This window comes from Mauremys mutica, chromosome 3, assembly GCF_020497125.1.
Source record: "Mauremys mutica isolate MM-2020 ecotype Southern chromosome 3, ASM2049712v1, whole genome shotgun sequence".
In the NCBI taxonomy this organism is placed as follows: Eukaryota; Metazoa; Chordata; order Testudines; family Geoemydidae; genus Mauremys; species Mauremys mutica.
The window spans coordinates 196,903,016-196,930,477 of NC_059074.1; the positions used below are offsets into that span (position 1 = coordinate 196,903,016).

Sequence of the window (27,462 nt, forward strand, 5' to 3'; positions counted from 1 at the left end):
AAGCAATGGGCTTAAATTGCAGCAAGGGCGGTTTAGGTTGGACATTAGGAAAAACTTCCTAACTGTCAGTGTTTAAGCACTGGAATAAATTGCCCAGGGAGGTTGTGGAATCTGCAGCGTTGGAGATTTTTAAGAGCAGGTTAGACAAACACCTGTCAGGAATTGTCTAGATAATTAGTCCTGCCACGTGTGCAGGGGACTGGACTAGATGACCTCTCAAGATCCCTTCCAATTCTATGATTCTGTGATTCATGGAACCATAATTACAAGACTGTCTTCCATAAAAATACCATATTGACTGAATGATTCCTACTCTTGAAGACCAAAATGCTTGAGGGTATAATGAGACCATCCAAACCTAATTCAGATGACTGGGGGAGAAATTACAAGCAAGATACCTCATGCTTTAGGGAATAAGCCAACCATTAAGGGATAGGGGTTAGGAAGAAACTTCCTCAGTGAGTTGGTTACTTCAGATATGTCCACTAAACAGGTTTTTGCATCTTCCTTTAAAGCATCTAATGCTGATCATTGCTAGAGATAGCCTATTAGATGAGATGGAGCACTGATATGATTCATTATGTCAGTTCCTGAGCTTCTGTATTCAATTCTGGTCTTATGACTACTCAGCATCTCTATCTGCAAGTTCAGAATGGTGACCTTAGTCTCAAATATAGCATTTTAAATTCACAGGATTGACTTGGTGCTCTACTTCAGTCACTTACTTACACGTATCTGCCAGGCTATCTCTCAAGAACTACCTTCGTATCTTCTTTGGAGGGGTTCATTACCAGTGCAAAGTTCTATCATTTTGGCCAGGGTATTAAGCAAGCCTCAGCTGTGGCAGAAGCTCACTTGGGAAAGAAAGAAATTCACATCTTCCTCTTCCTTGATAGTTGATTAATAAATGATGAGACAACCTGCATTCCAGATGGCTGGCTCCTGGTTTTGTTTCTGAGACCAAAAGATAAGCCAAGATGATTCCCTTTCACTCCTCAAAACACACTGCATTTGACTCGACTATAGATTCAAAAGTGGCAAGAGTTTACTGATATCTGCCTTGTGGAAGGTTTCAAGAAATAATTATCCTGTCAAAATGGTCTTAACCTCAAAAACTAGATTATGGGTTCTTGAGCCTACTGATAACCCTCTGTTTGCTAGATTGAGAATGAGGCCTCTTCACCAAAATTGTTTTCTTTAGGCAGATATACCTTTTTTTAATCCAGATTGACTACCTTTCAAGAGGTGTCCCTCAAAGCCTATTTTCCACCAGGTGAAGTTAGGTTGATGCATAGTTACTTCCTTAATAGAATGAAAATGTTCTGTAAAGTCCCAAGATTATTAATAGTTTAAGGTTATTATAGGATAGGGTTTGGGAGAGGTAATTTTCTCTCAACCTCTTCTAGATAGTTTTTTGCACATATCTAGATGATGTAATGCTTCCCTTTACTCTTAAAATATATGAATCTATTAAGGAAAGGAAGGTTCTACCCTGTTTATTTCATGGATGTCCCTCATGGTCAGGGAAGATTACCACTGCTGAAATAACTCATTACCTGAGAGTCTTTCCTTTCTCCCAAATTTAGATCTAAGTTTCTCTTTTATCAGAGTGAGATTTTTTCCTAGTGTTACTCCTGCTGTTGGTCTCCCAACAAACTGCTCAAGCTTTTATTGCTCTTTTCCTACCACAAAACTATGACTTTCCTGCAGCCTACAGCCCTCAAACTCTGACTCAGATACATGTTAAACTATCAGAGAACTATCTAAAGATAAGCAAGCCACATCTGTGAATCTTTGGAAACGTACATTTTTATCAGCAGATGCTTAAATTAGTATGTGGCCAACACCCTAGATATTACCATAATTTGAAGAAACAGAATCAAGAAATGAGGGTGAAAAACTGTCTTCTGCTGGCACAAAATAGATAAATTCTTTCCCTGGTATCACAAAGAAGAGCAAGCAATTCAGGGCATCTTGGCAGCACCTTAGTCTAAATATTCATAAGTCCTTCAATCTAGTTGGCAGTCCTTAAATATGTTCACTTCTAGCGATACTGTAGTACATCGTCAAGACAACATTATTTTCTAGTGCAGGCTGGCTTAGCACCTTGTCCATCCATAGGTGAGCTTTAGCGATTTGGAGTGGGTCTTTTAAATGGTCCCTCCACTCTCATAGTTAGCTAACTCTAGTCTATCACGTTGAAACTATTGCGCACAAGACCTACCTTATGATTTTCAGGAGATCCTAGACTTGAGACCCCACATTGAATTGATTCATTTTCTATAAAAATGAATCCTTAGGTCAGCACCAGCCTCTTCCGCAGCAGGAGAGGTGAAGTCCAGCCACTTATACTGGTGTCTAGTGGTAGTTGCTAATATTCATATATTTCCTACACAGTGCCAATGGATAGTTTTCCATATAAACTCCCATCTGCCAGGCAGTTTTGTATGCATTCCATAGAGAATCCAAAATAGCCAGTCATGTTAACATAAGTGAAGGTACTTGATTATTTAAATGACTTGACCAAAGCCTCAGAGCATGTTTGTATTGGGACTGGGATTGGAATGCAAGAGTCACTTGCTCTCAGTGCATGCTTACTCTCATGTTATTGTACTGCCCATAGTTGTGGCCAGAAGCCACAATGGATGTTCAGCAGGGAAGCCCACTCGAGAGGCAAGCAATTGGCCAGCATCCAGGAGGAAGTTTGTGGTGGATATAATGCCACTGATAGCTGCCAGATGTCACCATTCATCCATAGACCTAATCAGATTGTACTGGATTCCCTCAAAATTTTGACTCCTCCAGGCATGGATTTCACTGACTCTAAAAGACAACTCTAAAGATTAGTATGAGACAGAAGAGAGATCATTAACCTCTGTTTTTAGAGAAAATATCTCACTCACTCACAGCCTCCTAAATACAATAAATATAAATACATTTTTTAAAAAGTCCTCAGTTCACCTTTAAATTCTTTGCTCAATATTTTAGTAAAAAATGTCTTCCAAGAAAAAGATCTGTGTAAATCTAGTTATAATTTAGGACCATTGAATTTTAGATCTGCAGATGCTGAGTTCATAGATTGTGGCAGAAACAAAAATGTAAACAAGGTTTTCAACTTTTCCCATCACTGGATCAAAACCACACTGACTTGAAAGCCAAACAAGTCACCTGTCCCACAATGTTAAAGTCCCATTTGACGAGTGCCATAGTTAATGTCATTGGTGGAGATGGAATCTTTCTCCAAGGAAAAGATCTGCAGAGTAGCCATTTGGAACTTCCTCACACTCCTTTACTTACTATACCATTTGGACCTCTTGGCTGATGCTGCATGTAGACTTAAAGTCCTAAAGGGTGATTATACTCTGGAAAAAGTACTGTAAAATAGCATCAAACTTAATCCTGCAGATGATAAATGAGCCAGAGAAGAATTCAGCTCACTCACCTATAACTGATCTGGTTCTGCAGTGCTGTATCTGGTTCTGCTATGCTAACAGAAGTAAAATTAGTATAACTTAATTTTGTAAATAGAGCTTGCAGAAGTTATTTTCAAGGCGCACATCTGGTGAGCTGAGGAACTGTTAATTTTCACAGTGACAATAACTGCACTATTATTTCACAAAAATAATTAAATAGGCTACACTTTCTCCTACCTTTTTATCTCCCTTTCTGTTGGCTTCAGGATAGGGCACATTTTTAATTACTTTTTTTCCCACTCTTGTTTTTGTGTCTTTGGGGGGGGGGGGAAAGACAATGACTACAGTTTTCTTGTGAGTGCCTCTGTAGGAAATCAACATAAAATGTTGATTAGACTGTTTACCCTTTGTCACCAAGCAGAAGTTCAGCAGTCCACATTGTCATATTCTCTTTCCATAAACCTAATTTTCAGGTAGGAAATAACCCTGTTTAATCTAGATCAGAAATAAAACTGAAGTTTTAGACTACTCAATTCAATATTAATTTATTAGTTTTTGTAATAAAGTCAAAAATATATTTAACTCGATAGCAGCCATTTTTGGAACCCTTACAGTCTGTTTTCCACATAAATCCATATTTAGTATTGCACTGTCACAATGTTGAAAATGTGTTTAAAATGTTATGGAAAAAATACATTATTTGCTATCCTCTATATACAGATACTAACACTGATAATATAAAATTGTTTTAAAATAAACTGTGGCAGAACATACCATAACATTTAAAAGGAACTAAATCCCATTCTGCAGGTCAGCCTTTTGGAAGTTCTACCCATAGCCTCTGTGTATGGACTAACAGTCCCTATGTTTCAGATATAAAATTTGATTTTTGAACTGCAGCAGCACAAAAATGACTGGCCCAGTCCAGCTGAAATTAACTTTACATGCTACTGCTCTAGGGAAGTTCTGCAGATTTTCTTGGCTGTGTAGCCACAGAAGCTGTGCTCTCACTAGAGACTCTTTTGACTACATTGGTTGGAACAGGCCCTGTGTTGTGGCTATAGAAAGTTACATTAGGTTCTGCACAACCACCCTCTCCATGCGTGTAGTCTGTGTCTGTCCTGTCCTAACATCCACTAGGATTATGGAGCTTTTGGGAATATTAGGATCTTGCCAAACATTGAAATTGAGCCACTTAGTATCTCAGCGTTGGGTGTGTGAAGAAAGTATCATTGCCTGGGCGGCAGAACACCAGCTAACCAAGGAAGGATTTTAAAATAGCAATGGTTTGAAGTTTTTTACTTTCTCTGGCTGCTGGATTAACACTAGAGAAAGGGACCATATGACTTAGAGCAACCCCCTGCCCCTACCCACCAAAGGACCGTTGGAGGTAATGCCTTCATTTTTAAAACAACCTTGGAACATAGCTTCTCAATACTGCCTTCTACTTACCTCAACCCAGTCTAGCATCAAGCAAGGTAGATAATAGTCATTGAGCTTTGGTAAAGTTTCACAGGATGGAGATGCAAAATAATAATTGGGATTTGGAGTCATCTTGAGGCAGTTTGATTTGAGTAATTCTTTGCTTCCCTGGAATTTATGCAGTTCTCATATGCAGAGCAAGATATGTTGACAGGCATTTTTGGCACACTGACATCAGTGATCTTCCACAGGTATGTGGTCCAGAGGGCCATGAATGTTTTGAGCCTGTAAGATGCAATTGGGTATGAATTGTTTATAAGGAAATGCAATGTATCATGCAGAAATGTTGATTATGTTTAAGTAGCATTTGATCATATTTGTGACATGAAAGATGGATTTTATAAAAAAAACAACGTTCAAACAAGGGAATGGTAATGAATTTGCTTATTAAAAACTTGAAGCAGTAGAAAACTCACATTCTTAACTATGTTAAAAAGATAACTGAATATCTTGAGATCGGTTTGTTACATACCCTTATTTTTTCTAGTTCCTATGTTACACAATGCACATTTAGTTTTACATGCATACAGATTTGTGAAGCCACTCTGGAATATGCAGTAAAAGTGTTCAGTCTCTGTTACTGAATAAATATGACTAAAGATTTCTTGTCTGTGAAATCAAGCAACTAATTTTGTCAAAAGCCAGTTGAGCTTTCCCCCTCAATACATTTTACGACTGTTACAACTGAAAAATTAAGTAAACTTATCAAAATATGTAGTGTTACATATGGGAACTAATGTTGCCTGCTTTATATAGCAACTTTGCTGCGTTCTTTTTAATGACAAACTGTTTTTTTTGTTTGTTTTCTGGTGAACAGATAACAGTCCTGGATGAGACCTGGACAGTATTCAGGCGGTATAGTCGTTTTCGAGAAATGCATAAAACTTTAAAGTTAAAATACCCAGAGGTAAGTCATGGGGAAACTTCTTTTGAGGGACGGAGTGGGAGTGAGGCTTGAAAAGAAAGATGCTTTCAAAAGATACATGCTGTCTAAGATCCTTATTCTCAGATCTGTGCTCCTTGTATAAGACTCGCAGGCCCCTGTAGTAGTTAGAAGTTCCAGAGTCACTGGGTCAGCAAGATAATCATTGCATTGTCAACAAACGATGTTGCCTCTAATCATTAATTCCTTTCTTAAGGCTGACTGGAGTTGGTCCCTGCAGTTGCTGTGCTCTACTCTGCAATTGACTGCAACATACTTGTTGTCTCATTGAGTCATCTTGACAACTGCTTATGTTCCTTAGTTATCCTTTTATAATAGTTCCTTGCAGGTTGCTATAAAATATAAGATTGTTCCTTCTGGACACCTCAGAGGTTTTGAGTACTGAGCCTTTGTTGAAGAGTAATGTCTCACCACGCTTTGGTTCACCGCAGTGTGCATTAATAACATTCTAGTCTCCATCCTTAACATTTGATTTTTTAAATTTTTTTGACTCTTTCTTGGATGTCATAGAAAAAGCATCCCAGCAGCGTCAAGAAGTATCTTTGTGTGAGGCACATCACAGCAAACATGCCTAGTTTATTTCAGAGTAGACCATGCAATAGAAATTACTGTGGGCTTGCCAGGCCCTGAGATGTTCTCCTTCCCTCCCCTGGCATTTCCTATAAATAGAAAATCTAAGCAATTTGGAAAGCTCTGAGGCTGAAAGTCTAAAATAGACCTGGATAGAAACACAAATTTTCCATAATTTAAAAAAAAAATGGTTCCTCCCCCACCTATTTGAAATTTCCCAAAAATGTAATTTCTAAAAACCAACACTGTTTCTAATTTTGACTTATTTTATACTACACTGTATAATATAGAATTAAAATAATTGAAATTAAAATTCATTTCAAAACAGAAAGTCACAATGTTCCCGTTTAACCTTATCAAAATGCTATTTTTCAATTTCTAAATGAAATTTTCTTGAGCTTGAAAAGTTTAGCAGAAATGTCACTTTTGACAAATCAGAATTTTCCAACTGAAAAAAATTTCATCCAAAATTTTCCAAACCACTCTACTCTCAAGTCATATACCTGATTTTATGCCTTGACTCCAATGTCAGCCATGTCTGTGTGAGTGTAGGTTTGATGTGATAGGTCCCAGAGTTTATACACCATAGCCTCACAGAATCCAACTTCATAGGATATTAGTGTTATAGTCTGCGTCAAAGTTATTTCTGGCTGCCTTTTACCTGGCAGGAAAACACAACACTATCACAGATAAGCTCTTCTGAGAGACACAATTGTTGATCTTTTGATCAGGGGGATAGTAGATGAGATTTACCGTTCCTGTGAATGCCAGAGTGCAAATCACTATATAAAGACTTGATTAAAGATGGATGCTTATTAAAAATAGATTATGAAAGTTTACATATGACTTTCTTTGGTATTTCTAGTAGCAAAGGTTCTGAACAAACTCAGGTGAGGAAGCTGTTTGGACAATCTAACGACATCCTGTTGCCTGATACAAATGCGATTGTCAGCCCTGTTATTGATAGCAGTGACAGGTCCATTAGACTGAGTCTTGTCGTATCTCCCCTCACCAAACCAGATCCCCCATCTAAATCCCATTATTCTGGCATAGCTCATGAGAGAGTGAAGGTGCAAGGTTTGGTGTTTTAAATCCTCTTAGCTGCTCAAAAGATCTACCTATGCAGAACCAACTCCATGCACCTCCCGGCTTCCTCCAAAAACACACCCCATGCTTGAATAGTTATCATCTGAGTCTGGGTTACAGACATCTTCCCTGACATTACATTCCATAGCTGTTGAAGGGAGACTATCTTCTCTGCAATGTATTATGATCAGATTCAGGAAGAGCCTGTTGCTCTGAAAACACCTGTTCAAAAGCCCCTTGTGACATGGAGTATTACTGTGACCTTTCTGAATGAGATAAGACCTCCTTTTTGAGCTGCACATCTCATGAAGCATTATTGATTGATCGCTGCCTAAGCAAAAATCAAAGTCAGGCTTGCTGGTGTTACAGAACTTATTTCTCTTGCTACCTCCTAATTTTGCTGTACATATTTTTAAGATATCTTAGCTCCCTCTCTCCCCTATATTTTAAATTGAATTTAACATATGTTTTTCCTTGCAGTGTGTCTTTTACTGTCTGTTGCAGTATCTTTGGGTGGTGTACTTACATATTGTTGAAAGATGACACTTAGAGTAGGAATCTATTATAACATGTATTGGATAAGAGATAATGTAGTTAACATTATCTGATGAGATATAACCAGATTGACCACCCACTTACCTGCCCTCAAAGTGGAACGTTTTAAAATCCTTCATTATTTTTCCAAATTTCACAAATTTCCACTTTTTGCTTCAAATGCAGTGATAATTGGAAGCTCTAGGTGTCATTGCAACTCCACGACAGGGTTGGCAAGTGATGCCCCCTGCTGGAGCTTGCTGCTTAGAACTTTAAGCTTTTTGAGTTTCCTACCAGTATTGAGCTAGTTTCCTATCAGTATTCAGCTGTAGTACATCTATATCTCTTCAAAGAACAATAATTACATGTAAATAGTTATCGCTTCTCCTCTGGAGAATATCCATTTTGATATACATGGCTAGTAAAATTTTTGTGACTGGTCTAAGGTTGTTTTAATAATAAAATACTTGTTTAGCAATGTGGATGATAATGAAGATACTAGAAACTGATATACACCTCTACCCCGATATAACGCGGTCCTCAGGAGCCAAAAAATCTCACTGCTTTATAGGTGAGACAGCATTATATTGGGTTTGATCCGGTATGGCTTCCCTGGCGGTGATTTAAAGGGCCCGGTGCTCCAGCCGCTGCGGGCAGCCCCGGGCCCTTTAAATCACTGCCGGAGCTCTGGCAGCGGGGCTCGGGTGGGGATTTAAAGGGCCTTGGGCTCCCTGCAGTGGCCAGAGCCCTGGGCCCTTTAAATCACCACCGGAGCTCTGGCAGCGGGGCTCGGACGGTGATTTAAAGGGCCCAGGGCTCCACACAAATTCAGATATAACACGGTAAAGCAGCGGGGCTCGAGTGGCGCCTTAAAGGGCCCGGGGCTCCCCGCTGCTTTACTGCATTATATCCGAATTCGTGTTATATCGGGTCGCATTCTATCGGGGTAGAGGTGTACATGTTTTACTTGTTCCCTTCTTAACTATTTTCACTAACAGCCACAGTATATTAATCATTGCCATATCTCATGGCACATGATATTTTCTTAAAATATGAGATACTTTCTTAAAACAGCATAGTAGTAATTTTTGGTTTAAAATACATTATATTTAAGAGAGACTGTATAATCCCATTTATTTCTAAACAATGACACTAACTTTTGTCACTCTGAACTTTTTAGTACTTATTTAGTTACCAAGGTGACAGGTTGTTTCCATTTGTATATAGCCATAGATAATTTCTAGATGTTAACATACCTTGGGGCAGCAACCATGTAGTCTTGTGTGTGTGGTTTTCGGTTTGGGTTTGGTTTTTTACAGCACCTGACACAGTGGGGACCCAATTCTATCTTGCAACTTTCAGCACTACAAATAATAAGTGATCAATTTGTGGGCAAAAGAGGTGTTAACATCTACACTTGATTTCTAGTTATCAACATGTCCACAAACTGTGTTGTGTCTCTTTTGTGAAACATGCTTATTTAAGGAAGTGGGGCGGGGGAGAAGGAGAAGAGAAAATAAATCTGGTTACCAAATCATAAAGAACATGGGGCAACCAGGGTGGAGCGTGGGTTTTTGGGGGGTTTTTTTTGGTTTTCGTTTTGTTTCATTTTTTACAGGAATAGCAATGCTTATATTAAATAGGTAAGTTCTGTAGAGCCTCCAATATTTTACCTTTATTTAAAATACCTTTTGAATTGTGCTATTTTAAAATGTAATTTGCAACATGTAAAAGGAGCTATCTCTGTTTAACTCACTGAAAATCACCCAGACATTTCTACTGATCCCTCCATGACATAAGTTGTCACTGAATTATTAAACAAGTGCATAAATATAAAATTTGGAAAAGTTGCATCCATGAATTATTCCAAATAAATTTAGTTCTGAAAAGCAGCTGCATAAAAATCTATTTGAGTTGAATTATTTCATGTAATTCACCTTCCAACTCTAAATTATTTATTATAAACAGAAAATATTGTATACATGTTTAATGTATACAGTGCCCTGCTTTTGGAAGTGAACTTTACAACTCATTAGTTGCTTCACTTGAATTACTACATCAGTATTTTAATAATTTGCCGATCTTGCAGTTTGTTTTATTGCCAGTGCATTCCCAAAAGAAATGTATTGAAAAACTGATTTATTGGAAAGGTAGAATGTCTAACATTTCAGAAAGATGAACTGCTTAGTGTCCTACTGTCTCAAAATATGCAGTAAATTATTTTACTTAGCAGCACATTTCAAAATAGATTAATAAATAGATTTTGATAACTAATTGAATTTATCTAATTGAAATGTGTTGCATGGAAATTTTAAAAGACCAAAGTGGCATGCACCAGTGTGAGATTTTTAAGTGCTACAGGCAATACTGTACTTTGGTGTTAACTGGGTGTATTGTATTAAGTGTGCGCAATAGTCGTAGACAGTTTCAGGATTTTTTCTTACATTGATTCTTTAATTACCTTTGGAATTTTAATCCAGACAATACTTGCCTTTCAGATATAGTAGCAGTTGTAATTAAAGTGTTTTTGTTGTTTGTCTTTCAGTGAAGAAGCCTGACAAGCAGGTACCTTAGTTGAGAAGCAAGAACTTTTAGAGCTGAATTCTTTTTCTTTTTTTAAAGCAGCCCTTTTTATCTAGTGCTATATCATGGTTTGACAATTTTCCCCAAGTAATGGGTAGTGCAGGAAAAGATTTGTTCCCTGCTCCCCACCTTGCTTCAGATAGGCAGATTACCAGTGTAGCAATCACCCTTTTATGGCGAAACTGATGGTCTCATTGGAGTTACTCCCTGTCTGGTGCCCAAAAACAGGTGGGTGGGATGTGAATACAGAAGGACAAGTAGTAAGTCCCTATTTCTCTCTCGTGCCTGAACCCAAGGTCTGGGTGTCCATTCATCAGCATCCAGGTGGGGGTCTTTTCTCCCTCTTATGTCCCTATGTACTGGCATCATCTGGCCTATGGTTATCAATGTAGGCTTCGCTCAAGGAGGACACTGGGCTTATTTTCACTACCAGGGTTAGACAACCTAAGTTACGCTATTCCAGCTACGTGCATAACGAAGCTGGAGTTGATGTAGCTTAGGTCGACTTACCCCAGTGTCTTCACTGCATTGCATCGACGGGAGACGCTCTCTGATCGACTTACCTTAATCTTCTCGGGGAGCTGGAGTACCGGAGTTGACCAGAGCGCGCTCTGCAGTCAATTTAGCGGGTCTTCACTAGACCCACTAAATCGACCACTGCTGCATCAATTGCAGCAGCGTTGATCTTCCTGAAGTGAAGACCAGACCACTGTCAATCTTCCTCTGGGACTTTTTTGCTCATTGTTCCTCTAAACATTATTCAGAGAAGCACTAGATGGTTGAATTGAAGGATTTCTTATTCTTACTAGTGTGTGTCTTTAAAAATATGCAGGATCCACTAAAAATATTAAAAGCAGCAAAGAATCCTGTGGCACCTTATAGACTAACAGACGTTTTGCAGCATGAGCTTTCGTGGGTGAATACCCACTTCGTCGACTTGCATCCGACGAAGTGGGTATTCACCCACGAAAGCTCATGCTGCAAAACGTCTGTTAGTCTATAAGGTGCCACAGGATTCTTTGCTGCTTTTACAAATCCAGACTAACACGGCTACCCCTCTGATATTAAAAATATTAAATACCTTTCTAATTAAAATAAAAGGACATGAGGCATGCAGGCAGGAGCACTCCACTACTGAAGCTACTCACTTTTACCTTGGTGCATGTAAAAAAATAAAATTATACAAGACAAATCAATTTTATATTTATATGGTTCCCATGTTGTTTCTTCAGTTGGAAGTTGGGAACTGTCTATTTCCCTACAATATTTTTATAGTTTCATAGAATCATAGAATCTCAGGGTTGGAAGGGACCTCAGGAGGTCATCTAGTCCAACCCCCTGCTCAAAGCAGGACCAAACCCAACTAAATCATCCCAGCCAGGGCTTTGTCAAGCCTGACCTTAAAAACCTCTAAGGAAGGAGATTCCACTACCTCCCTAGGTAACCCATTCCAGTGCTTCACCACCCTACTAGTGAAAAAGTTTTTCCTAATATCCAACCTAAACCTCCCCCTCTGCAACTTGAGACCATTACTCCTTGTTCTGTCATCTTCTACCACTGAGAACAGTCTAGATCCATCCTCTTTGGAACCCCCTTTCAGGTAGTTGAAAGCAGCTATCAAATCCCCCCTCATTCTTCTCTTCTGCAGACTAAACAATCCCAGTTCCCTCAGTTTCATCTTCTAATGTGCAGTGCTGAGCATGTGCATGCACTAACATGACTATTTCTTATATTTATTTTCAAAGCATTTTGTGCAGTGATTAAGCTAACCCTTCCCCTCTGCACCTTCCTCCCCACCCAGCTTGTTTTTATACTTTTGCATAACTGATTTGGCTATAGAATATCCAGGTTGAAGGAGCAGAGTGCATAGGGTAAACTTGCGCCTTCAGGAGAGGCCTGAGTAGCATGTGACCCCTTTCTTCCATCCAAGCGCATGAATTGGCTGGGATGTACTACACAGTTAGAGAACATTCATGAATAAGTCTATTGAACCCTGGGTTATTGGAATTGGGCACCATTCTTGCAGTGATACTCATAGAGGCTATGAAATTTCAAATTGCATTATGTCTCAAACAATAAAGGTTGCATTTTATAACCTCCAGGAAAGTGTTTCTGCAATAATGTATTGTCAATGTTTTATCAATCTAGCCTTCTAGAGGAAAGACTCTTTCAGTAGTGTGAATAATAGTTGTATGTTCCTGGGATACCACCTCTTCATTTCTGAGGTCAATGACCTCCACTTATCAGAAGCCTTTGTCTGACAGATTATCGTGTTATTGTTTGACAGGACCTACGGTTATTGCCAACTGTGGTTGTTAATAGGCCTTTCTCTACTTGTTTGCTATGATTATACGAATTATTTCTGACTCAGAGTGGAAAATATTTCTGAAAGAGCTCAGAGGTACTGATGCACAGATGGAGAACATTTTTTTTCCTTGGCGTACCGGGATATAAACTGCCAAATGATTTTATTCATATTAAATTGAGAATCTACACACTGCGAAATTACTATTCCCATAAGTTGTTCACCTGAAACATTTTGTGTACTGTGAAGCCCCCCTTTTTTTTGAACCACACATGATACATAAACACCTAGCTTTATTTAAGCCTTTGATATTAACTTATACAAATGTTTTTCTTCCTAAGTATCCTTGAAGTGGGTTGTAAGGCCCTTCTCAAAACTTCTTCAGGGAGGTATATAAATTATCATATTAATGATATTAAAATACAATAAATATGCCTGAAGATGCATGAACAACTCACTTAAACAGTGTGATCTTATTGTTTTCATCTTCATCTTCCTGAGCGCTCATTGTGTCCTCTCCTTTTGTTAGCTGACATTGTTTGTTCACCAGGGCAGGGACTCTCTTCTGTTGTATAGGGCTGTGTACACTTATGTTGATTGTCATTCACTGCTGGTGGCACTTCCTGCTGGTCATCCCGGGGATTAGCTCCAGCCGGATGTTATGCCCTCCCCTGCATCTCTCCCATCATCCCCTCGCCCTGTGGATCCCTCTCACTCCTCTTCATGACTCGACCCTCCAGCCAGGTCACCATATATGTTCCCCCCCTTCCAGGGTATCATAGTCCTTCTTGGTAAGCGGGCTCAGGAAGTCTTCCTGCTCACTTACTTGCCAATGACAATCTGTCAGCGGCTGGTAGGGGGACCCAGGTCCATCCTCTTCTCTAGGTCCCAGGAGCCCTCTCCTTGATAGTCAATGTTTGACCTACTCCATACCTCTCTGCTCTTTCCCCTGAACCTTGCCTTCCTCTCTGGCTCTCCTCCTTCTCTGGGCTTGCCAAGCCACACTCCCTCCTCCCAGGGAGTAACTGTGAACTACCTGCCTGTAGCGCCAGATACCCCTCCCTTCTTCCAGGGAGCGGCTGAAGACTCCTTCCCTCCAGCCCCTTCTGTTGCTAGCTTTCTGGCTTATATAGGCCCTGCCTGTTCCTGCTCAGCTGAACCTGTTCTACTTAATCCCCTGCTTCCTGTCTCCTTCTCCAGGTGCAGCCTGGGCAGTTAATTGGCCCAGTTAGCCATCTTAGCTCTGACAGGCCCTGTCTGGGGGAAACACCATCACAGTGATCTTGACCAAATAGCAAGGGATGCGACACTGGGGGGCAGTGGGGGCACACACACGTTGGTAGTGGGGGTAATGTGAGCACATGGTCAACAAGTTGGAGGCTGGCCCCATCCTTCTCCAGGCCCTTTACTTTCCCATTGTTTGGGGCTGGGGGGGGGGACTAAGCCGATCAATTTAGCTTTTGTATGGGGAAAAAATTAAATACCTATTTAAACTCTTCTGGGTTCTTCAGAATCCTTTTGCCCCTGTTGCTTTTGGAACCTTAAATATTCCATTTCCTGACTTTCCAATTTTTAACTGTGCAGCTGTAGTTTCATTAACACAGCTTTTTGTATTTAATCTCCTGGGATTATTTTAGCAGAAAAAGGCTGAGGAGAGAAATAACCTTGTGCTACTTAGTTTACAGAGCTTTTAAGCCCATTGCCATGCAGCTATTGAGCTTCTGGATTTTATAAACTGCTGTGCCAGCACAACTTGAAAGCTCCTTGCTTCAGAGCTATCGAGACTGAAGCTCTGCCGTTTTTGCCGTTGTAGGGTGTAAATTATTGGCATCAGTAAATGCATACTTACTGTGCAGACATATGGAGCATGTGCGTTTTATGTTCACGAATGTGGGTTTTGGATTATTTTACTGTTTTGTATAAAAGAGGTGTAAAACACGATGCTTAAATTACTTAAATTAAATATTAATTATTTCTAATGATTTTGTTTGAAATGTGTTACTAAGGCGAAAGCTCTGATCCTGCAATGAATTCAGTGTAGGATTGGGGCCTTATCCAATAAATTTCAGACTTGATCAGGTTTTATAAGTTTTATTAAATCAAACCAAAATTCAATGGTGAACTAAAGAAAGTTACAAAAAGTAAATTAAAGATATATGAACAAGAATTAAATTAGTTCATACAATTTATCAATTAAACCAGCATAGTACATAATGCCATACTACTGTTTTGTGAAGACAAGTTTTTATCCTCATATGGATTCTTACTATAGATCATTTTAAAGGCAACTAACTGCCTGCAATTATCAATGTTTCGACAACATTTTCAAAAACACCTAAGTGATTGAAGATCCTAATCCCATTGCTAGTTTTGAAAATTTTACCCAGTGACAATCAAAATAAACTCTAACATACTGATTTTAATTGATACTTAAAAAATGCTCCCTAATATGAACAGTGGATTTAGATTTTTTTAGCTATTGAAAATGTGTGTTTTTATGTCATTGCCCTGTGACTCAGAAATGAAAGGATTTTGTTCAGTTTCCCAAATTATATATACAGGAAATTATATTCACCTAAAGGCAGAGAATGGAATGGCAGAGAATGGAAAATTGCAGTCCAAAAGGTGAATGTTACAGAAAACGGAGTGTGAGAACACAAGGTTAGAATGGCAACTGTTTGCAGCATTAACTATAATGCTTGTGACCAGCAAGCATTATAATACATATAAAGATGCCCTTTGGCAGTGTAATTATGTCAAACAAAGAAAAGCATTAAGAAGATGGTATATGAAATATAGTCCATAAAAGAATCATAGACTTTAAGGTCAGAAGGGACCGTTATGATCATCTAGTCTGACCTCCTGCACAATGCAGGCCACAGAATCTCACCCACCCACTCCTGTGTCAAACCTGTGTCTAAGTTATTGAAGTCCTCAAATCATGGTTTAAAGACTTCAAGGTGCAGAGAATCTTCCAGCAAGTTACCTGTGCCCCATGCTGCAGAGGAAGGCGAAAACACCACAGGGCTTCTGCCAATCTGCCCTGGAGGAACCCCAAACCCCAAATATGATGATCAGCTAAACCCTGAGCATGTGGGCAAGACTCACCAGCCAGACACCCAGGAAAGAATTCTCTGTAGTAACTCAGATCCCACCCCATCTAACATCACATCACAAGTCATTGGGCATATTTACCGCTTAATTTTTAATTTTCCTGTTTAGCCCTTTGCTAGTCTTAGTGATGCCACTTTCCATAAATATTGAAAGCAAACTAATAAAACAGTAATATTAAAATGCATATCTGTCTATAAACATTACAATACTTTTATAAAAGAATATTAGTCATCTCTTTTGTTCAGCACAAATTACAATAATTACAGTATATATAATTTTCCATTTTTCCATTTATATTCATATCTCATTCAAGTATTAATGGGGAATGCTTTTGTAAAAATAAAATAAAATCACATACACTTTTCCTACCCAAACACCTTAATTATGAGAATTCTACAGGCAAATAACTGTCCTTTTTCTTGTACTCATAGAATAGTGTGTATTAGAACTGAGCAAATAACTGATTTTTCAGGGGCTTTTTTAAATTTTTTCATTTTAAATCAGTCATTTTGGGGTGGCTTTTTTGCCCTGATTTTTTTTTTTAAATTAGGCAGATTTCAAAACACAACACAGTTTTCGAACAAAAGATTAAACTAAACATTTTTACTTTTTTTTTTTTTTCAACCAAAGCAATTAATTGAATTTGACTTGAATTCACAAATGGTTTTGGAGCCCTCCAAAATGCATTTTTGGCAAAAATGCTATTTACTCTAAAAAAAATGTATGCAGCTCTAGTTTAGGTGCTCCTCTCACGTCATCTTTTAGTTTGCTATGAGTTACCAAAGCAGCTAAATAAATAGGCCTGTAATGGCTCCACACTGTATTGGCTTTTTTTTCTGCTATAGATTACATAAAAAAAAATTGATACCACTTTGTTGAGCCCATCAGTCTGAAAATATATACAAACAGGAGCATTGCTCACCATGAATAATCTGTAAAATCCTGTTCATATTTGTTTGTTGCTTCATACTGTTCAATGCAAGATTTATGACGGTGTCACCAAGCCTCAGTGGGTCACAACTAAGGATACCAAATTCAGGACAGACTGTTTAGGGGACTAGATCACATGACTTATGAGGAGAAGCTGAGGGAACTGGGATTGTTTAATCTGCAGAAGAGAAGAATGAGGGGGGGGGATTTGATAGCTGCTTTCAACTACCTGAAAGGGGGTTCCAAAGAGGATGGAGCTCGGCTGTTCTCAGTGGTGGCAGATGACAGAACAAGGAGTAATGGTCTCAAGTTATAGTGGGGGAGGTTTAGGTTGGATATTAGGAAAAACTTTTTCACTAGGAGGGTGGTGAAGCACTGGAATGGGTTACCTAGGGAGGTGGTGGAATCTTCTTTCTTAGAGGTTTTTAAGGTCAGACTTGACAAAGCCCTTGTGGGGATGATTTAATTGGGGATTGGTCCTGATTTGAGCAGGGGGTTGGACTAGATGACCTCCTGAGGTCCCTTCCAACCCTGATATTCTATGATTCTATGAAATAAGACAGACTCATAACTGGTGCTTATGCTTATTCTATCACTAGACTATACCAAGTCAGTAATAAAAGTAAACTTCTGTGTCACGACACTGCTTAACAAGAAGTCAAACACACAGTCTCCTTAGGCATTCCAGCCCTTGACTCACCAGCTGGACACTGGACTTTATGATGAGTGATTATTGAAAACCAATTTCATCAGATATAGGGCCCTTCCAGTCACAAGAGAACACTTAGCAAGGTCAATATGTAACTCAGATCTTACCCAGTAATCACACTGATGCTAATCCTTTAGTAACTAAAGTTAATAATAAAAGAAAAGAAGATGAAAAGTTAATAGGTCATGTACATACAGATGATTTTTCAGAGTTCATGGATCAAGATCATAACAGTGATGGAATAAACAGCAAGCTTGCAAAAGCTTTTCTGGAAATTACCCAAACAGGTTGAGGGTCATCAGTCCTTGTTCGAAGTTTCTTTGTTAGAAATCCAGTCCAGAGAAATGAAGCAGAAAATGAAGGCAAAATGGAGATGTCCACTTTGTCTTCTAACCATGATGTGACATCACCCTTAATGCAGAATGTCTTGCGAGGTGTCTTAAACAAAGCTGTTAAACAGCCTATGTCAGCCCGGGATCTAGCACCACCAGATTCTTAGAAATGGTGGTTGTGGCTAGGGTGACCAAACGTCCCGATAAAATCGGGGCTGTCCTGATTCTGAGGAGTTTGTCCCGCCTCCTGACCAGAATACAGTTGGGATGGCATTTGTCCCGATATTTTGTTTCCTGGTCTTTGGCGGCAATTCGGTGGATAGTCCTTCAGTCGCGGATGGTCTTCGGCGGTATTTTGACGGCGGATGCTTCTGTCTTTGGTGGCAAGGTTTATTACCCGCCACCGAAATACCGCCGAAGACTGTCCGCGACTGAAGGGCTCTCTGCCGAATTGCTGCCGAACTCCCAGAGGGGGTGAATGTAAAAAAACAAAAACAACCCACGCCCCTCCTGCCCTTCCCCCCCTCTCCCCCCTGCGCAGTCCTGATATTTTCCCTTTAACATCTGGTCACCCTAGTTGTGGCTGTCTTTCATTAGATTAGCCCATAGGCTTGAATAAATGTATCCTAGCCAGATTTGGACAGTCATGGTTTTTGAATGTGTCTTCCTGTGTGTATTAGAATAAAAACTTCCCTTTTGATCAAAACTCACATTTCCCTTATTCCATTCAGGTTAAATGATTTTCTTGTGAATGTTAGTTCATCCATGGTGAGAGAAACTTTTCTGTCCTGAACTTTCAGATTTGGGCCATGGGAAACCAGCATAGCATTTCCTTCTTTAAATAAATAAGGGTAGCTAGGAAGAGGACTCATTTCTTAGGCACGCTGGAGCTGAGAACACTGTTCATTGTTTGTAAATTGGAGAATATTTAGTGTTGTATCAGCAGTGAGATCTGACTTTCACTGTTCTGAGAACGAGGTCTGGATTGCTGAAAAGTAAATACAAAATCAATCAAGTGAATTCTTCATCACCTATCTCTGCAGCATACAGAAGGCAGTTTTGCCTCCCAAGAATGTCTACCCCTCTACAAAGCCCAAAGCAAGAGATTACAGTAAAAGTTATTAAAACCCCTGCATGACAAAATCAATAGACTACAATCTTTCATGGCTTAATATAAAAATAAACAGAGAAACAGTGGCTCAAATGAAAAATATTGAGCTGCATTGGGGAATTGACAATTTCATGGACAAAGCAGAGGTGAAAACTAAAAAGTGAGCAAAGCCATCCAATTTGCACTAAGGAATATATCAAAATCATAGCCAAAAAGTATGCTGCAATGGACAGGTAACTGGAAACCCCAGGAAGAAAAATATCCATTTTGTGGAGAAGATGGATGGGGGTATCATTTATATAAAAAGTGCCCCTCACATCCCAATGGGTGAAGTACTTTTGAAGGTAGTGTTAAAACAAATTAATAGAGAGGTGTGGAAAATGGCTATGTGATTAAAGCAGAGTGCTGGGTGTTAGATTCTGGTGCTTTTCTTGACTCTGCCACAGACTTGCTGTGTGCCCTTGAACAAATCACTTAGAATCTGAGTGATTTAGCACCCACTAAAGTGAACAGAAAGACTCCTATTGACTTCAGTGAACAGTAGAGCAGACCATCTCTCAATGTTGGTTTCAATCTGTAAAATGGACATGAGACCATGAGCAATAGAAGAATCAATCTGTGTCTTTAAAAGTCAGCTTCTTCTAATCTGGAACTGTAGTCATTATGTGCTATCATAATTGTCTGGTTATTCCATGGTGTCACCTCCTGGGTGGAGTTAAGGTAGTTTGGGTGCCTCAGTTGTATATTTTCTTATTGTTTGGATTTCTTTTATATTTAAACATAATACTGGATTTCCTAGGTTTGTTATGCTTGTGTTGAAGAGAAATGTTTTTAAGCATAAGTGTCTGATATGTACTCAACTTTAACTCCAGTTATAACGTAAGTTTATTTGGGAATAAATAATCATTAACACTAAAGTCAGGCAAACTATTAACCAACACAAAATTGTTTGTTAATGATTTAATATTGTAGGGGGGTTTATTTGCATATTTAAGTGTGTATAGTCTGTCTTCCAGGTGTGTTGTCTAACTGAACTCAAAGATTTCTCAACAATAATGCGTCATTGTGAGATGGACTCTGTGTGTGCTGAGGATGAAGTAGCTTGGCAAGGATGTTTTCAAGCGATTATAGCTTTGTGTCGCCTCCTTACCTGGCTGGATTAGCAAATCCTTTACAAATGGGTTGACACCATTATGTTAAATTGGTTGTGTAATACTTGTTACTCTAGAACTATTGTAATATATTCCTCTAGCAATGACTCAATAGTCATGACGCTTGTGAAATTGACTTATGTCCCAATATTGCCAACCCCAAATGCTCAAATATCGAGTCAGGCCCCCCAACATTATGAGATTTGCTTTAAAAATCAGAAGATTTAAAATAAGAAATCTTGAGATCTTTTTCTTTGTCTTTAGGCTTTTGAACTGGTAGGACACATTTGGGTCATACTTCCACAGTTGTCTCTGTAACCACAAGGTCTAGAATCTTTATTTATTTATATATCTCTAGATATAAAAGTAAAGTAAAATAAAATGAATGAGGTGGTGTGACTGGGGTCCTGGGAGGCCGCACAGAGGTTACTCAGTTTGGGCAAACTGCAAAGAATGGGGCAGACAATCCCCAAAGCTGGTGGATATTCTAATGCTTAGATTTACCAAACGAGCACAAAAGAGCTTCTACAATACCTTACTGGTTGCGCAGAAGCCAAAACACAGTTCCCTTATAGCAACTCAGCCTTGGGCTTCCACTCAGACGCCCAAGTCAAATATGATGAGGATTACTGAAAATCTTATCCATCATATAAGAAAGTTCTACCAATTCCAAAGGATCAGACACATTACCTCCTAAGTTAATGAATATTTCAGATCTTACCAAAATGCACACTTACAGCTAATTCTTATTAACTAAACGAAAATTTATTAAAAAAGAAGAGAGTGAGTATTGGTTAAAAGATCAGTATAATCAGGAATCATAACACTCAAAAACCAGTAGGAGAACACTTCAACCTCTCTGGCCACTCAGTAACAGACCTGAAGGTAGCAATTTTGCAGCAGAAAGACTTCAAAAACAGACTCCAAGGAGAAACTGCTGAGCTTGAATTGATTTGCAAATTAGATACCATTAACTCTGGCTTGAATAGAGACTGGGAATGGCTGAGTTATTACACTACTTGAATCTATTTCTTTATGATAACTATCCTTACACCTTGTGTCAACTGTCTGTAATTGGCCATCTTGATTATCACTACAAAAGTTATTTTCCTGCTGATAACAGGTCATCTTAATTAATTAGCCTCTTAGAGCTGGTATGGCATCTTCTCTCTATGTGTGTGTGTGTATATATATACTCTTCTTATATGTTCCATTCTATGCATCCAATGAAGTGGGCTGTAGCCCACGAAAGCTTATGCTCAAATAAATTTGTTAGTCTCTAAGGTGCCACAAGTACTCCTGTTCTTTAAGTATACATACAGACATGAGTACCATTCTGAGATCAGTTTTATAGTAGAGATGGTGAGCTTTGTAGTTGCAAAGAGTTCTTTCAGAATTAGTCCATAGTTTATAGTCCAGTGTTCATATTCAGGGTGATCCAGATGGGACTGGAGATCTCAGTCTTGTGACTCAAGCTTCCCCTGCATACAGCATCAAGCAGATCTGAGGGCTTGGCTACACTTACAAATTTGCAGCGCTGCAGCAGGGTGTGAAAACACACCCTCTCCAGCGCTGCAAATTGCTGCGCTGCAAAGTGCCAGTGTGGTCAAAGCCCCAGCGCTGGGAGCGCGGCTCCCAGCGCTGTCCGTTATTCCCCACAGGGAGGTGGAGTACGGACAGCGCTGGGAGAGCTTTCTCCCAGCGCTGGCGCTTTGACTACCCGTAGCGCTTCAAAGCGCTGCCGCGGCAGCGCTTTGAAGTGTAAGTGTAGCCAAAGCCTGAGATAAAAAGGAGCAGGACCCAAGGGTTTTTTTATACAGTTCCAGGCCTTCTCTTGACAGTTGGGAGTCCTTAGGCGAACAATAGGCAATCATCCAGACTTTGAAGTAGACCTATTTCCTAAGCATCAAGCTATAAGCTAAAAACCTTATTTTTAAATGGTGCTTTAAATGTAGATAGCCTACATATATAGTTAAATTTGTCTAATCTTCAAACAGATGATAAACACAAGATTAAATACACACCATAAGACCTCATACAACTAATTTCCACAAACCATCAACTCTCATCTGTCTATGCAAAGGTGAAACTCATAGTAAGATCTCCAGCTGTTTTCCACCATTTGCAGGTGATCTGCTCTATACTTCAAAGAGAAATCAATACAGTGATATCCCTATACTTACAGGTTTCAGAGTAGCAGCCCTGTTAGTCTGTATCTGCAAAAAGAACAGGAGTCCTTGTGGCACCTTAGAGACATTTATTTGAGCATAGGCTTTCATGGACTATATTTACAATTCATTTTAATGTTAATATCTCCTTTTGATCTCTGAATTAACGGAATACAGCATAGACAGGAACTGTTTGATTACATTGTCAGCCTCTAACCATATATATGTAAACACACAAAAACACAAACATCTACCAATATGTCCCTAAAGGTTGAATTTGGGTGATTTATCCTGCAGGATGCTCAACCCTTTTTGGCCATGTGTCACAGGTGGAGATTCTCATATATGTTCATTTGACTCTAGGATCTGAGGCCTTAAGAAAAATATTGCAAGACTCACAATAAAGTAGAGAGTCACCAACACAAATGCCCTCTGTTCCCCACAGTTGCTTGTTTCCCTTTGGCTCCAAACTCCTTTTGCCCCAAGTGTTTTCCTGAGAGTCCATCTTTTCATAATATAGCTGTCCAGCTAGGAGATCTTACTGTCTTTTGAGTTTCACTTTTGCATAGACTGATGAGAGTTGATGGTTTGTGGAAATTAGTTGTATGAGGGTTTATGGTGTGTATTTAAACTTGCGTTTAAGCAGCCAGCTTTATAATCTGTTTAAAGATTAAACATAAATTTAAATATATGTAGGCTATCTAAATTTAAAGCACCATTTAAAATAAGGTTTTTAGCTTATAGCATTTTTATTTTGAATGTTTCCATTTTTACCATTCTAAGCAATGTAGAAAGCTATTTTATTTCTCTCAATAACAAGCCTAGTTTATCCTAAAGATTTGCTGCTTTATGCCTACAACAAATCAAACTTAGAGAAGTACTGCTTATTTGTTCGCAGGTATATTTCTCTGCGACAGCTGTTTTTTAAGAACCTGAGATCTGCCATTAATACTGAGTAGTAAGAAATGCAAGTCTGTTCAGCAGAAAGAATTATTCCTGTCCTTTGAGTTTTGATTATTAGTATTTCTCAAAGGCAAGGGTGGCTGAAATTTACAGCGTTAGTCAGTCACACAAGAGAAGGAAGTTTCATAAATGCAGCCAGATGTCACTTAGGTGAGCTTGTATGCAACAGGCCAATCATTTCTGCATGAACTGGTAAAACTGCTACAGAGGGTTCTTATCTCTGAACTTAAGTCAGGCACATTAGTCAACTGGCAATACATTCTGTAAGTGTAGCGCTCCAGGGGCCTCATTATCTTATCATTTTCAGTGAAGTCAATGGGAACTGTGAATACACAACTAACAGACTGATCAGGTCCTGGTAGTGTATTTGGAATAGGAACATTATGAATTTTAAGCCAAAATAATTCCCATACTAGGAAAAACATTCAGAGGGCAAGAATTTCCCCAAGGCTTCCACTAAAGCAGTGGTCCCCAAACAGTGGGGCATGCCTCCCTAGGGAAAGTCAGGGGTGGGGGGAAGGAGTTAAATAATTAAATAAGCAAGTTATTACCTTTTTGTTTAAAACTTTTAATAAGAATTGATAAAAATTCATACTGTTATTTGCCCACTTGTAACTTAAGACGTTGTCCATTACTTTATATAATTATTTATTTTAAAAACTCTGCTATATGAATTAGGGAAAAACCATGTTTTAAATATTAGTCAGTGGTTAGGATTGGAAGCAGAGTACCTTTTTTTGTTGCTTGGCAACTATATCTTCAAGAAAGTTAGGAGTGTTTTCAGTTGCTTCCTCTCTTTCAGCGATGGAGGTTTCTGTAATAACTAGAACTTTTAGAACAGGAGTGGAGAGGAGAGGGAGGATGGGAGAGCAACCTAGGAAGGGAGGGAGAACTGAGCCGAGGGAGATTAAGATAACTTGATAAAGTTAATTAAAGTACAAGCGGCAGCAGCGTATTTAGCAAACAGAGGATATAAAAAAAATTTAATAGTATATACAAATATTTGAGAGAGAAGGTTATACGATTACTCTGAGTGAGAAATGGGGCTTGATGGGTTAAAGCAGTTGGGAACCCATATCCCTGGATTTTAATCCTGATTTTGAGAGGAAAATGAGGGTTATCATCTGCTCTTTCAAAACCTGAATTTGTTCTCTCAGTGTCTGTTGCTTTTGTCTGCCGAATGGATTGAAGGATCGATTGCCTTTCTTTGCTTTTGGGGCAGGGATCAGCGTTCGGGTTACACTCCTTGTCAGTACCTGTCCCGAGCCGGGGAAGCTAATGATCCAACCAGCGGACCAAATTCAGTGATGAATCCTGGTCATGTGCCACCTGAGGCATGTTGTGCGTACGTTAAGAAACTGCTGTTAACTGTTTCTGGGCAAATCCATACATGAATGCATCAATTTTAGGTGTTAACTCGCTCACTCTAGGTTTTTCACCTTGAAATTCTTTTTTATCCACTCCGCGATTAAGTTGCAGCTCCTGTCTCCTAATGTTCTCTGTGAACTGTTCCATTTTTTCCTTTTATCTGATTTACTAATCCAGAGTCTACTTCCCCCTCCTGTGCACTTACTTCTCCCGTTCTGACAGGCACCAGTTTTGGTCTCATAAGAACGGCCATACTGGGTCAGACCAATGTTCCATCTAGCCCAGTATCCGGTCGTCCGACAGTGACCAATGCCAGGTGATTTAAGTTTTATTGGAACCTGGCTCTTATTGTATAGTGGTGGTTGCAATGCAGTGGCCTGTGCCCATGAGTTGTTACGTGATTGGTCTGGGTCATTCCACATGTCCCCATTGCAACACCCATTCCAATCATCCCGTTTCATCTTTTAATTTTGCTAGGGCCACCTTTTTCCATTTCTGTCCCCGTTCTTCAGGCACTGTATAAATACCCAAAGTCCGTTGTAGCCCAAAGAGATTTATAACGGGGGACGGCATTTCTCTTTTTTTTGCAGAGTCTCTACAGCTGTTTCCAATTTCCTATTTTGTTCCTGTACTTGCTGTACCATATAATGTCTCTGGACTGCTTGCCATCCTGCTGAGAGAGAGAGTTTTCCAGGCTTCTCTTCCTTCTTTTAACTCTTTTTTGGTTTCTGTTATTTGCACTGCCAATTCTGTGGCGTGTTGTCTTAACCATTTAACAGTCATGGCTATAGTTGCCAATATTCTACCTTTTTTACTCTAATTGTTATTTTTAAAGCTCAGTCTCTGCCATCACTTTACATATTCCAGTCCATGATTTTCCACTATCTTTTTTTTAACTCATATGGACGTCCTTTGAGGGCTGTGCAGTGTATCTGTACCTCATCAAACTGGGGGGATTTGAAGGGAGAGAATAAGGGGGGGGTTCCTTAGCTTGAGTTTTCTGCCGTGTTAGATCGCAATTCCTACAGAGGACAGCTTGCCTACTTACCAGACCAGCAGACCTCGACTGAACTGCCTAAAGAGACCACAGATTCGGTTCAATGGCGGAGGCGCTGGGCCAGATTTATTGTCAACAAAGCATGGTCCTAGCTCCCTGGATCAATGTCTGCGATTACACTAGCACATGTATGCCTGTTACTATGCACCAATTCAGTGAGCGGCAGGACTTCCCGCTCTGATCTAGGCCGGAAGATGGTGAGGACGAGGTATCTCAACATTTATAGATCGAGGCAAACAATCTGGGATAAACATCTTAGGTACCACCTTACGTGTCTCGTGACATGTTTGTTACTTCCCCTTCTACCTTTCTCCTGTGTTTCAGGCAAAGCATCCACATTCATCACTTCTGTCAAATCATCTTGTGCTGGCTTGGGGTGTCCTCATGCTGATCTGCTGGAACACGTTTACATATTCAATGTGTTTTAGCGATGCTGCTGGTACTTGTCAAGTTCTTGTATCAGCAAGCATCTGCTTTTTGACAGGGCCTGACTTTTGCTCACAGCATAACTTTTGCTGACTTTGGTTCAGTGCTCAGGCCATGCTTCAGGCTCTCGCTTCTTACTACACTACCAAGTGGCTGGTAGGGAGTCCAGATCCGTCCTTTACACTGGGTTTCAGGCCAGGTAACCTATAACATGAAGCCAAGGTCTGTATCTCTTAGACCTGGCTGCAGTTTCCCTGGGCTTCTTCCTACCTTACTGGATTCTCCCCTCTCTGGGTTTGCCATCCTCCAACACCTTCCACTCGAGAGTGACTGTAGCCTACTTCCTTGCAGCCTGTCCCTGCCCTTGCAATAGTCAACAACCTGGCTATATACTGGCCCCACCTGCTCCTGCTCAGCCGAGCTTACTCCTAATTAGTGGCCTGCTTCCTGGCTCCTCCTCCAGGTCTACTCAGGGGTTTTAATTGGCCTTCCGGGCCACCTTAACCCCTACCAACCCAGCATGGGGCAGAGGCCCCATCACATACGCTAACATACATTAAAAGAGCACTGATATACAATCTCCTATCTGACATTTCCTTGGATTATTTAATTCACCATTTTCTTTGAAGTTCAGCCAGAAGAGCTCTGAGTATTTTAGCTCTTTGCGTGTGCACTCTGCCCCCCTCCACCCCTTCCCCAAAGCCCTCGCCCCTGCTCCGCCCCGCCTCTTCCTGCCCCTGCCCCGTGTGGTAAGTGGAGTGACCTGGTCCCAGCCTGCTTTGCTCCCCTGGCTCCCAGCTGTGCCACTGGTGAGTGCTGGTGGGCAGGTCCTCCCACCCCCCAAGGCTGGGAGCCAGGGGAGCAGAGTGAAGCAGGCTGGGGCTGGGGGGTGGGTTTCCCACTGCCCCCCAGCCTCACTCCACAGAGCCCTGGGGCCCCACACAGCCCCCACATGGTGGGGGCTGCGTAGGGGACCAAAATGGTTAAGAATGGCCCTGAACTCAGTATTCCTGTCAAAGCAGGGAATGGGTTTGTTAATTTGCCCTACAAAAAACACATCACCTCCTCAGCAGCCCAAGAAAATGACGAAACATCCAAAGTGTAGAACTGCTGGCAAATATTTTCAACACCACTGCAGCACGGGAGGAAAAAAGTCATGCAAGAAGGAACCTAGACCAGTAGGAAATTAGAACGCTTGTGCTGCTGTCTTAATGTGT

The 27,462-nt window shown here is 40.0% G+C and overlaps 1 protein-coding gene across 2 annotated transcripts in view; it reads left to right on the forward strand.

The window, feature by feature from the left end:
• KIF16B (kinesin family member 16B) overlaps positions 1–27,462 on the forward strand; it is a 196,937-nt gene that overhangs the window by 145,888 nt on the left and 23,587 nt on the right. For both annotated transcript variants that reach the window (XM_045010689.1, XM_045010688.1), the window contains exon 24: positions 5,713–5,802. In XM_045010689.1, coding sequence (XP_044866624.1) covers positions 5,713–5,802 — 90 coding nt within the window. The remainder of the gene's footprint in view (positions 1–5,712; positions 5,803–27,462) is intronic.